This window comes from Ooceraea biroi, chromosome 8 (genome assembly GCF_003672135.1).
Source record: "Ooceraea biroi isolate clonal line C1 chromosome 8, Obir_v5.4, whole genome shotgun sequence".
In the NCBI taxonomy this organism is placed as follows: Eukaryota; Metazoa; Arthropoda; class Insecta; order Hymenoptera; family Formicidae; genus Ooceraea; species Ooceraea biroi.
The window spans coordinates 3,158,186-3,170,652 of record NC_039513.1 but is presented as its reverse complement, the minus strand read 5'-3'; the positions used below and the strand labels follow the sequence as shown (position 1 = coordinate 3,170,652).

General features: G+C 34.9%; 2 protein-coding genes across 5 annotated transcripts; one reads left to right on the top strand and one right to left on the bottom strand.

Moving 5' to 3' along the window:
- Nucleotides 1-180: 180 nt before the first annotated feature.
- LOC105287818 lies at nucleotides 181-6,887 on the top strand. 3 transcript variants are annotated; one of them, XM_011353614.3, is made up of 8 exons: nucleotides 181-493; nucleotides 1,476-1,564; nucleotides 1,682-1,830; nucleotides 2,071-3,934; nucleotides 4,086-4,298; nucleotides 4,448-4,509; nucleotides 4,759-4,945; nucleotides 5,038-6,887. In XM_011353614.3, exons 1-8 carry the CDS (start codon nucleotides 366-368, stop codon nucleotides 5,094-5,096), a joined length of 2,751 nt encoding a protein of 916 aa, XP_011351916.1. In that variant the 5' UTR covers nucleotides 181-365; the 3' UTR covers nucleotides 5,097-6,887. The 3 variants fall into 3 exon arrangements, with proteins under 3 accessions (XP_011351916.1, XP_011351918.1, XP_019889987.1); XM_011353616.3 differs by having other exon boundaries at nucleotides 4,759-4,952; nucleotides 5,045-6,887; XM_020034428.2 differs by having other exon boundaries at nucleotides 4,759-6,887.
- A 1,152-nt stretch (nucleotides 6,888-8,039) lies between these two features.
- On the bottom strand, nucleotides 8,040-11,960 carry LOC105287816 (protein king tubby). Of its 2 annotated transcripts, none has more exons than XM_026971665.1 (8): nucleotides 11,821-11,960; nucleotides 11,031-11,166; nucleotides 10,849-10,941; nucleotides 10,480-10,658; nucleotides 10,126-10,293; nucleotides 9,686-10,034; nucleotides 9,358-9,510; nucleotides 8,040-9,189 (listed from the first exon to the last, which is right to left on the bottom strand). In XM_026971665.1, exons 1-8 carry the CDS (start codon nucleotides 11,860-11,862, stop codon nucleotides 9,056-9,058), a joined length of 1,254 nt encoding a protein of 417 aa, XP_026827466.1. In that variant the 5' UTR covers nucleotides 11,863-11,960; the 3' UTR covers nucleotides 8,040-9,055. The 2 variants fall into 2 exon arrangements, with proteins under 2 accessions (XP_026827466.1, XP_026827467.1); XM_026971666.1 differs by having other exon boundaries at nucleotides 10,480-10,655.
- Between the last annotated feature and the right edge of the window lie 507 nt (nucleotides 11,961-12,467).

Here is a 12,467-nt window from a genome sequence, read left to right as displayed (position 1 = left end):
GCTGGAAATTATATAAAAATATATATTAGAGTTTTGTGCGCGCATGCATAAATTCGTACGCCCCGTCACGTGATCAATCTTCAGCCACATTCCGGGCACAGAAGAGTGATGGCGCTGAAAAGTGTTTCCATTTTTTTCAAGAGAGGGTTTGCCCCCCCCCCCCCCCCCCTCCTGGGTCTGGATTGCAGCGAGTCGTCGCTAGTCGTCGCTTTCATCGTGATCGTTGTGCCTGTCACGAACAAGACCCTTTTTTTTCTCCCCCCGCTGAGTTATTTTCGCGTGTGTGTATTTTCGGGATAAATTTTCAGGACTGCGAAATATGTGTCTATGTATGCAGTTGACTCGATAATACTCGGTCGCGAAATATGTCAGCGGACGCGACCGATCCGGACGGGATTCTTACGCGCACAGGATACATCCATGATGGTTGTCTCGTCGATGAAATCGATCTCGTTGATTTATCGGACCTGGAGCTCGATGACAACGACGATTGGTGCGTATACCTGCTTGTCAGTGTACTTTAATTGCGTCGCATCTTAAATACTCAATAAAACTCCCCTTTGAACAATCAAATCAAACTGGCAATTTATTAACACTCAGGATAACACGACGTTTCGACCACAGTTCTGGTCCTTCTCAAGTGTGAGTGTTTACATACATTGACAATAGACAATAATAATAGTCAATAAAAGGTCCTTTTCTAAAATTAACAAAACATACTGAGATACAGAGCAATGATAAATTAATACAGTATTGGAAACCTACTTACTGATGGAAAAAGACTTTAAACGAATGTAAGCAACACGAGATGGACTCTTGGAGAGACACATCAGCAAGAGTCGGAGATCAACAAACAAATGAGATCAAGGTGAACATGCTGTGTTTACTGATCAAAAGTATCATAAATGCTTGGAAGATTTACCATGTCTTTCTGTATCTTTTCCTATCAAATTAATGGAATTTGGACTTTTAAAAGGACTTTTGAGTATTATTATTGACTCATACTTTACACATTCACACTTAGAAGGACCAGAACTGTGGTCGAAACGTCGTGTTAGCCTGAGTGTTAATAAATTGCTAGTTTGGTTGTTCAAAGAAGAGTTTTATTGTTTATTCTGGCGGAACAAACTTAATTATTCTCTTAAATACTCCTTGACATTTTTATTTTTGTTATCATTTACGTTCGCGACTTTTGTTTCTACTCATCGAAATAAATCTATGAAAGAATGTAGTAAATAATGTTACGCTTACGGAATAAAATGTTTTCCTCTGAGTATTTACTATTTGTAAAAAGAAGTGGTCATTATAATAATATTTGTTTAAAATCATTAAAAAAAACCATTTAATGCAGTAAACGTGCAAGTGAAAAATTATTTTAATACTTGCTGTCCATTTTAATATCAAATATTTAATTTTTTATTATTTCTCAAGAATATAAGATAATACTATATCATATAATCAATCTGTATCTCTAGGTTGTACATACCTCCACGATGTTCAACCGAATCTACAAATCATGATCTGTATGCCTGGCTGAAGACAGAACCAGAACTGGATATTCGAGGTACATGATGATATGTGTTAATATTGCACTAAATTTATTAGTTACTTTTAGCTTGATTTATATAGAATTTTAAATATATAAAGTTCTTTATTATTACGAAATTTAATGTTTATCCAGATAACAAAAAATGTATTGACACAAGAACCTTTACGAGACCTAAAAGACGATCGGCTCGCATGAGTTTCGAGTCGATTTTCGAAGGATTACCACCTTCCATTAAAGGTATATGGAAACCTCCAAGTAAAGATGTTACGCATACAGAAGATGTAAGTTGAATTAATGTTACTATCTAATCTTTTATTGCATTAAATAGATATAAAAATTAAAGATAGCATTCCTTTGAGAATTAAAAAATAGTATTTTTATCTTATTAATAGCAATCAAAATGCATGATATATTATTCACATGAGTGAATTTTAATTTATGATTTTTGAAATTTATACAAAACGTCACACGTGTGTGACTTTGATCATAAAATATTGTATAATCTTGCTTATGTTATCCAGGAAGAAAAGAGCTTACCCGTAATGATCGAAGACCAAGAATCCGTGCCACTGATGCTAAAGCCATCCGCGAAAGCGGCCATGAATGCTTCAAGCAATCAATCATTCGTACCAGTATCGGGACAAGAAAGTATGGAGGCCTTCTTAAACATGTCACAATCCAAAGGAATTGATTCGTTCATAAATTTAGGCGAACCCGAGTTCAGCAGCGATTTACTGATGAATGTGTCGCAGCCTTCTCTTTTATACATGTCCATTACTTCATCTATGAACGAACTTGCGAATCTGTCAGTCATTAAAAGCGATATAGTACCGGTAGCATCAACGAATACCGATAAAAAGGACAGCAACGTAGAAGAATTGTCGAATTCTAGTAGCAGCATTAATGAAACGTTTGTGATGCAAACCGCCGATGAGACAATCATAGAAAATAGCTTGGATCGCACGCATTCTCTGAGCAAGACTTTCTGCGAAGAACCACCTGTTCAATTGAATAGAGGCTTAAATGAAACTTACGACACTGAAGCTCCTAGCGAAGCATCAGCATCGCGGCCGAGTCTCGACAAAGAAGACACTGACGCGGCTGCTCTGTCTTCCACTTTCGTGACCGAACGTAACGTTGACGCTACCTTCGTGAAAGCATGCGGTCAAGCGGATAACGACATCAGGCCATTGGATACTACGTATTTATCCTCGGCGGAGCATGCCGAGGGAGCAAATTTGCCGGCGTCGACTAGAAACGACACCTACACGTCTGTAGCGCGCGCGAACACGGCAGATTTGAACGTGACGTGCGACATCGTGACCGAGGAAATCGAGGAGCCCGCGACATTTCTCGAGACACCCGCGGACGAGAACGCGTTCGACGTATCGTTCAAGGTGCTTATCTGTAATCAATCCACGCCGATGAATCCTAACGTGCTGAATCCAGCGTCGAAACTCGCGACGAAACGTCCGGACCAGTCGCGGCAAGCCTCGTACCCCACGCGGAAAGCTGCCACGTCGCTGAGACGCGAGTTGCTGGCGGAGATTCAGCGGAGCGGCGAGCGTAAGCTGGACTCGACGTACAATCATAGCGATCGCACCGATCACGCGAGGGACAACACCAAGACAAATATCTGCGCAGCCTATAGTGAGAACGAGATTGACGTTCCGCCTACGAACAGATACAACACGTATAGGAAATCGACGTTGACGGCCGCGGCAAATCAGTGCACGAGCCGGAACGAGACCGCAGCCGCTCAAAAGGAATTGCCGGATCAGCGTAAATTTTATACGTTCACGAAGAAGGGCAACAATTACGTCGAGAAGGCTGACAGCACTGACACGAATCGAAACGCCGAGCAGACACCGCGTCCGAATCTGGACGGGACGTTTTGCAAGCCGCCACCGCCTAAGGCGCAGGGCAGGAACATGCGAAAGATGCTGTCGAAATTACCGCAATTCTTGCAGAAGTCTAATCCGAATCTGGTGTCGGGTTCGTTGAAGGCCGGGCACACCGCGAGCGGCTTGCCCGTCGGCTGCATCTCCAACATCGGATACATGAAGGGCTCGCAACCGAACATCGTGCAGAACATTGCGGAGAAATCGCAATTGCATCCGAGCAAGCTGCATCCGTATGGCAAGCTGAAAAGCGGTTCCGAGCAACGGCTCCTCGAGATGAACGTGAATGCGAATAGTCAGTTTCCGATGAAAGGTCTGACCGCCGGCTCAACGGAGAGTATAGAGAGCACCCAGAGTGCTCACAGCGCTCCCGATTTGGATGACAGGCTGAGTACGTGCTCCGACAGCAGCAGTCAGAATTCGTGTACCAGGCCTGCGATGAATATCGAGCAGTTACATCAATTAGTACGAATGCAAGAGGAAAGTAAGGATGCATATAATTAAAATATAGTTTTATATTTAAGATATAAAACTAGCCTGATCCTGAATTAGAATTTGAAATTAATTTAGTGCAGAACTAATTTATTGACACTGGAAACAGCGCGTTTTAGAAATTTCTAATTTGCATTTTTCAGGTCTAAAACAAGATTCAGCGGTGAAACCGAACATACGGGTTCTAGAGAACACTTGGGTCGAAGCTAAGACGGATCTGCCTTCCCCGATTCTGAAGAACGGTGTTGGATATAACGAAATGGATAGACACGCAATGTTAAATACCGATTTGAGTATGAAATGTAGTTCTCCGATAATAAGTCCTATGGGGTCTAGTCATGCATTAAACAACGATGGTAATTATATATAACTTTTGTTTCTTTTTTTAAATCAAATTAAGGTAATAAATAATTAAATAATTGAAATTAATTTTAACTGAAATCTAACTCTAAGCTAAAAGATTAAGTGAGTAAATAAATAAAATGTTACATGTTTGTATTTTAAGGAACTTCTGAAGACAACGTTGCAAAGACTAAGGATGAAGTTACAGTAAGTGATAAGACAGAGGTACGTATGTCCGTTTAGGTATATAAATTTATTGTCGAAACACTATTTTCTCTCTCTCTTTCTCCTCAATGTTTATTTAAAGAAAGAGAAAAGCATATATCGACGTTAATTGTTTATAATCTTGCTTATTTATACCCGCTCATGCATCGCGGTCGACGAAGCTTGAAAGATTCAAGAACTCATAGAATCTAGAATAAATTATTGCATAAGCAGAGTTACAAATACAGCGTATTACGTACGGTTTTGTAGGATCCGGATCAACTAGTGCCTAAAGTTGAGAGTAAGACTCGATTGAGACAGCCGACCAATTGGGGTACCAGAAGCAAGCCAGCTACTGTGATAAGTGGAATTCCTAGACCGGCGTCGCGTATACCGGCTTTAAGATTCGCCCGGCCGAACGCGAAAGCCACTCAGGGCGATCTGAGAAAGGGGAACACGTGAAACTGCAAGCGGTACGAACATGCAGAGAAACGGGAAAAATATTTACTCGTAAATATATTGTATATATTTACGAGTAAATATTTTTCCCGTTTCTCTGCATGTGCCGTTTGACATTTCACGTGTATTCCGTTCTCAGATCGCCTTGAGTGGCTTTTGCGTCCAAACATGCTTCTCATAATTTAATTTAATTTAATTTAATCAGGACGTGGTGAGGATACAGTAACGAGGATATATTTTTAGTTCTATTGTGTAATAATAATAATGAAGGTTTTCTCGAAGCTGATAAAAATTCAGTATTATTGAGCTTCCAAGAGTGGGACGATAAAAAGAGTTAGTAATAATATTGGCATGGTTTGTATTCCATTTATGATATAAAATGTATCGCGTGTCGTGTGTTATTATTCCGATGTAAAATGCATATATGCGTTTGTTCTTTTTTACGACTCGAAGCACGATCTTGTTGATATGCATTAAAAACTATTTTCTCATGTATTATTACACAAACTTGTAAAATACTTGGAAAGTTTGGCTATTAATTACAATGTTGAAACATGCTATCTACATCGCAGATGAGACCATTTAAGTTTATCAGTTTTTATTGTTGCCAAAACTATGGTTCCAAGCTGCAGATAGTATTGGTGTTGTTTGTAGTTTCTACAAAATCTAGGAAGCAAAATTTTCCATTCGGTATTTTACTATAAATCGAAGGAGAAAGTTATTTTTTGATAACACGATAGTTAGTACGTACAAGCAACAACAATAAATCCAAATATTTGTATATAATAATAATAATATATAACATTATAAAACGTTAAGTATTTTCTGTTAAATAACGATAAACAACAATTCGGCCAGAAATCGCAAGAAGTGAAAGCAGATGACTGCGAGTGTAACTGACATTTTTAATAAGGTAGTATTCAAATCTCTAATTCCGGATCATCCGTCCTGTTCGACAATTTGAACATGTTCCCTTTGAAAAGTTCGTTTGTTCCAATGTTTTGCCAAATGTGAAACATATCGCGCTTATATTAGATAAAGAAATTATACCAGGTTGACATAATGATGCAAGAAACTTGTTCGGTCCACACGTTAGTATCATCAGTATTTGAACAAATCTACTATTGAAAGTCTGATACACAAGTTCGATGTATGTGAGCAAAAAATAATTGAAATCGTAAAAATATTTTGTAAGTTCACGTGTTATTGATGATACATCGTAGCTGTATCATCAATATATACATATATATATACATTTTATAGAAAGTTTTCACTTTTATACATTATTAAAAAAACTTGCAAAGCTGCACCTCGATTTATCGTATGGATTTCTATCTGACGCAATGAACAAATGGTAGCGTCCATACTCTTTTCTTCATTGTTTGCTCAGAAAAGACGTCTCTAATTTAACTCAAATATTCCGCCAGCAAATTGTCAATTATACAATTGAAACATATCAGAATAAAATTATAAAAAGGTTATTTATACAAGTAACGTTTTTATTATAAAAAATTTATAATATTTCTATCGAGAACGATTGATATAGTACAATGCGCAATTTCAGGAATATTCAGCTGAAGAGTCTTACATTGCTAACACTTACTTAAAAGGCGTAATGCTAACGCGTGAATTTTAATTATAATTATAAATCCGAATTGGGAAACAACGTCAGAGTAGTGTATACTTATTGTAAATAATAAAAAAAGGAAAAGTGACCGTCGTATCGTAATCTTTATTTATGTCAATAAATGCTAGACCTTAAGTGCCTTTATTGTATTAATAGAGATACAAACAGCGGTTTTTATACATAAGGATACAAAAATTAAGAAAATGCGCTCACTAATCTATCGAGTTTTACTGCCCAAATAATGCTGAAAATATTTAATGTTACCTTTTTTTACAAACATTGTAATAATAAATAATATATATTATTACATACATTCACCTAGTTTCTATTCCATTAGAATCAAACTTGATTCACTTGTCTTTACAAAACTGCAATCTTGCAAAATCCCTTGTTTTCCGTATCCCGCTTTCCGTAATTCGCAATCAAAGAATAACATAATGCTAATGTACCAAAAATATTATCAGTACAATAAAAGACTAGATATATACTCCCCAATTGAATCCACATTATTACACAAATAAATAAACATATAGCTGTGTTACATTGAATAGTGATTAATTATTTCGCTACGTGATTATGTCAGCGGACATAAATATAGAAAGATTTTTATAATAGTATTACATAAAATACAGATAGCGTGCATGAAATCGAAGTAATATAACTTATGTATCTTATTGCAATAAATTAGCAGAGTTAATGCAATATAAATAATTGTGAGAATACAGAATTGGAATATGAATAATGTAATTAATAAATATAAAAGATGATTCATAGAAAAAAATGTAAATAATAAATATAAAAGATTAGCAATCGTTGATATAAATTATAGTTAATGCTGCCGCTATGTATTATGATTCATTTAAAGTATTGGTATGATGAATATGTGCGAAAACACTGTTGCATTAAGAGTTACCATAGTAATTATATACTTGAACGTTTAGGCAATAATTTCCCATCAGGCAAATTCCTTAATCATTAATCATTACTTAAATAACTATCATGTGCTTACAAAAGATCATATGAAAAGTACAGTAAAAATACTTTGGTCGTTTTCCTACATAATGTACAAGTAGTAAGTGTGTGTGGTATACATAATATACACGGTATATATATATATATATATAATATATGAGAATAATGAATAATCCTGGATGTATATCTTAAATTGCTTTTCCAAATATCACGTCGCATTTGTAATTTACAAGTAATTTTTTATTATTACTTGTACATAGTAAAAAGTACCGTATGTATGTGTGTGCAAAATTAATACGGTATGTAAATATAAAAAGATATGATTTTGAAACTAATTAATATAATATTATAAATATAATTTTAAATAATTAATATATTATAAATATAATTTTAATAGTAATAATTTTAGTATTATAATAAAAAGCTTCAATTTTCTTCGAAGCAAGGGAGAAAGTAAACAAGTACGTTAACAAGAGAAAGAAACAAAAAGAAAATAATACTAATTTGTCATACATCATCAGAGAGTAAAGTTTGATTAAAGATGTGCTCGATATGTTTCTCATACATATATGTGTGCTTTATGTAGAATGATAGATGAATAGATGATTTCAGAACTTTATAATATTAGGTGTATGAAAAAGTTTTAGTCTTTTTTTTTAGCGCTCTGATATTACCACTTTCAAATAATGCTTTCAATTAATTTATTTACTTAATACTCTCTAACTGAATAGTCTCTCGAAATGTAAAGACTGAAATGCGGAAAAACTTTTTTCGCCAAAAAGATTCGAAATTTGTCTAAGAGACGACAGAAAATCATAAAGAGCGGGGGTAAATATTTTGATAACTAAATTATCAAATCATATCGCACATATTATGCGCGTAAAGCGAAAAATAACTAAAACTTTCGCATACACCTAATAACAATGACAGTTTAATAATCGGTGACTGTCGGTAACTATAATTTATCATTTACACAAACACCCTGTATATGTATTATTATTCATAAAGTCATCAAATATGTTAAATATTCAATATATAAATATATACTACATTAGTTTTCCAAATTGCTGGATATAGAATTCGCATAATTATTTTTACTAACAGCAGCCGGAAGTAACACGCGATACTTGAAATATAACGTCGGTTATTATCAAGAATTTTATGCAGGTTCAACACTTTTATATCAATATATCGTGAACAATAGTCGCATTATGCGTTTAGCATAGAAATAAATTCATTATGAGATACGAAAGTGAACACACATTTATAGTGACTTCCATTTCACATTTATCTCGTTCGTTAGGTCGCATCGTAATCGTAATCTTATAAAACGGTTCGATATACCGAGTATCATTAACGTAATATTCAACGTAGTACCTTCAATCAACTGATTGTCCGTTACAAAGCTAACGATTTAGGATGTAGTAACTCGCAGGCAAGTATATATATATATATATATATATACTTATCTGACCATCTGCATTCGATCGGTGACGTTCGATCGCGTTGTTATTCGCAGGCTAATTTACTGTCGAAACTACTTAGAGCGATGGCGAACGCCTGCACTGTACAAAGGGGAAATCTGTAATCCATCGTAAAAACATCCTCTGCGATACGTCCGAACTGCATTACAACATAATCCACTGAAATCGATTATAACTTGTATCAGTATCATATCGATAATTCGTCAATCATTATAATTTTCATGTAAATCTTTCAGAAAACTCACATATATTAAAAAATTATATAAAATATAAAATAAAATATACAAAATTATATAAAATATAAAGGAACATTAGATCTCGCCTTACCATCACTGTCGTGGACAACTTGGAAATTCTTTACGGACGCCTGCGTTACTCGCCCATGAAAGTTAAGTACGTAGGATTGCGTCTCCTCATTCCACACAGGAGTTTTGTTATGTAATTCTATTAAATTGTCCATATGTTTCAACTTCCAACGCTCTACAAGAATATATTATAAACATAATTTAATTGATATATAATTTATATATAATATATTAATATATTATAAACATAATTTAATTATGATATATAATTTTTATATATCAGCAACTTATATATTAATTATATAATAATAAAATGTAAAATCTTTTACACTGGTAAGCGGGAAACTTACCAAGCAAAGTGTCCGATTCATCCCGCGGACATATCTCGACTCGCTTTTGATCGGGGGTCATCCCCGGTATAATAACAGTCATTTTACGTGGCCCTTTAAAACCTAAAACATTCGTGTCGTATACGACTGCGGCTAGTTCCTGCCGCGGATTAAAGCGCTCATCGCGCTGCTTGTCATCCTTCATCAACGAGTACCCGTTATCGTATATAGCGAATTGCGTCCCAAGAAGGTTCGATCGAAGTTTACCGACATAAGATTCCCCGCCTCTTGAGAGATCCGTAGGATCGGTCGAGATCAAGTAATTGCTTGTTGCACTTTTCTTTCTTTTCCGACCAGCCAGTAAAAAAATCTGCAAATACAATCGTATGCAAAATATATAGCAGACATACATACATATATATATATGACAGCTATCAAAATATGCGAATGCAAAGAAGTACCTTCTTCCCATAATCACGTTCTAGATGCAAGAAGTAAGTTGGATACAAACCACGATCCATTCCTTTTCGGTCGCGCGTTATTCGACACTTGTAATGCATCTTCTTATTCGCTGGCTGCAACACGAACTGTTCAATGTTGCCTTCCACGTTGCCTTCTAATTCTGGACTCTGCAGAATCAAGATACAAAATAATTACTTTAGTATTAGATTTTATATCTGTCTAGTATAAATTTCAAAAATTCAAAACAATTAAAAAATTAATTTAGTATAAATTTAAAAAATTCAAGAATAAAATAGAATAGAAGAAAATTAACATAGCATATATGTATATCTGTAAAAGATTACATTACATACGGAAGAATTCTTGTCTCTACTACTGAGAGCAGTAGTGTCTTCCGATGGTGCCACTCGCAGTGGCGAGGAACATGGTAAAGTCTCCGCGGGCGAGTGCAAGTCTATAGGCGATGACTCTTCATCGGCGCAATCAGCACCTTGCGAACCTTCGTATGGACTTCTATCATTGATCATGCCTACTAAGAAACGCATTAAATATTTACAATTAATGCTTTTGATAAAATCTTCTAAATAAAAATATTGGGAATTATTAAAAATAATAAGATGTTCGCACGAACGATTTTTTTTATATTGATGATAAAATATTTTTAGTTAATAATAGAGAACATTACTATTTTCTATCTAAATAATATGAGACATCAAATTTACCGTTAATTATCCCTTCGCTATCTTTCCTTTCTCTGTAAGGTCCTACATCCACATATGCTTGAGACATACTATATTGTAGTGGGCCATCATATGCTGTAATTATGTAACAGTATTTTTATTATAATTCTTATACATTCTTATATTACGAATTATTGATAATAATAAACATTTCTTTACATTACCATGAAGTTCTTTGTTTGAATTCATCCATTTGTTGGAATGGTACGTAAGCTGTGCACTGGAAACATTAGATGCCTGTACCATCCCACCAGCACCAGTTTGCCTTTTTTGCTTCATTTTTTGCGCAATTAATTGCCTCTATATTAAATAACGCACACAAATTAAGATACATAATTAAGATGTAACATAAAATACAAATTGCCAATTCAAAGTAACAAAAATAAAATAAAAATAAAAACCTGAATATTTTGATTTACAATATTATCATTTAAATTTGACTTAAATCTCTATTAAATCACCTTTTGTATTAAAACAGCATCAACTTTTACGTAATTTCAAGTTCAAAAAATCAAATTTAAAATTTCTCTGTAATGTTATAACATACACAATTTTTAAACTAATTTTTAAAATAATACATGAAATAATCGTTATATACTGTAATTTATTAATAATAATCTTATTCTACAAACAGAACAAAATACAATTCACTAAAGCTATTATTAGCTATTATTAGCTCAAGTGTTCGTTAATTATTCATCGAGCAATAATCGAAGGTAAAGCTACGTTCGCAGTCTTTTTTGTAGGTGCTTACATATTCAACAGTACAAGATCGATAAACTCTTTTCGAGTTTTTTGTACAATAACAACTTTTAACGACATAGCTGACATTTTTCGAGTTAAAACAGTCGCTGTGTGACAGCGCATTGGACACAGGGAATAAGGTTACATGCCTGAGAAGAGGTTTGTGTGTTAGAGGTAAATGCCTTGCTTTATTTACTGTTAAAGTCGTACCTGTTGTTCCAGCTTCTGCTGCCGCAAATCGAGCGATGTCATCTTGTACCAAAACGGCTGTCAAACGACTGATACCCAAGACGTGTCACTCCAGACGCTGTGACAAACCAGCTTTGTTTACGTCAAACACACTCGTTCACTTGCGGTACCTAGGCAACCGTTCACTGCTTCAAACCTTCAAACCATTCCGAACCTGATGATTTCGTGGACTTCATGACGGATCTGCAAAGATAAAGGCTGAACGCGGCTACTTTCATCGCCCCATGAAAATATGCATTGCGTGTCGATCCATTACGACATGAAGTTGCATTTGTACGGCTTGCATTGATACATTCGTGCATTATAATTAATTAAAATTTGAAAAATTAAAAATTGTTAATTAAAAAAATCCAATAGTTAATTTAAAAAATCTAAATCTGTAGTGTCGTTGAAAATAAAACGAAATTCCGAGATAAACGAGATTTAAAAAAAAGCCATCCACCAATTGTTGAAATGGGTTGAAGGATTGGTCCACTCGGCGCCGCAAATGCCCTAAAATATCTTCCATCCTTTTTTTCTTTCGAATAAAAAGGAAGATAGAAATGCATTGATGAATTTGTAGCTGAAAGCGGATCGCACCGAAAATCATTTCCTTATATATTACAAAA

Excerpts from the sequence above, each read along its gene's own strand:
- LOC105287818 (XM_011353614.3), top strand. The coding sequence starts at position 366 with ATGTCAGCGGACGCGACCGATCCGGACGGGATTCTTACGCGCACAGGA. Across the intron at positions 494-1,475 it reads CTCGATGACAACGACGATTG|GTTGTACATACCTCCACGAT; the intron begins GTGCGTATACCT and ends CTGTATCTCTAG. Across the intron at positions 4,299-4,447 it reads TCATGCATTAAACAACGATG|GAACTTCTGAAGACAACGTT; the intron begins GTAATTATATAT and ends TTGTATTTTAAG.
- LOC105287816 (XM_026971665.1), bottom strand. The coding sequence starts at position 11,862 with ATGACATCGCTCGATTTGCGGCAGCAGAAGCTGGAACAACAG. Across the intron at positions 11,167-11,820 it reads AGCAGAAGCTGGAACAACAG|AGGCAATTAATTGCGCAAAA; the intron begins GTACGACTTTAA and ends TATTTAATATAG. Across the intron at positions 10,035-10,125 it reads AACGTGATTATGGGAAGAAG|ATTTTTTTACTGGCTGGTCG; the intron begins GTACTTCTTTGC and ends TTGTATTTGCAG.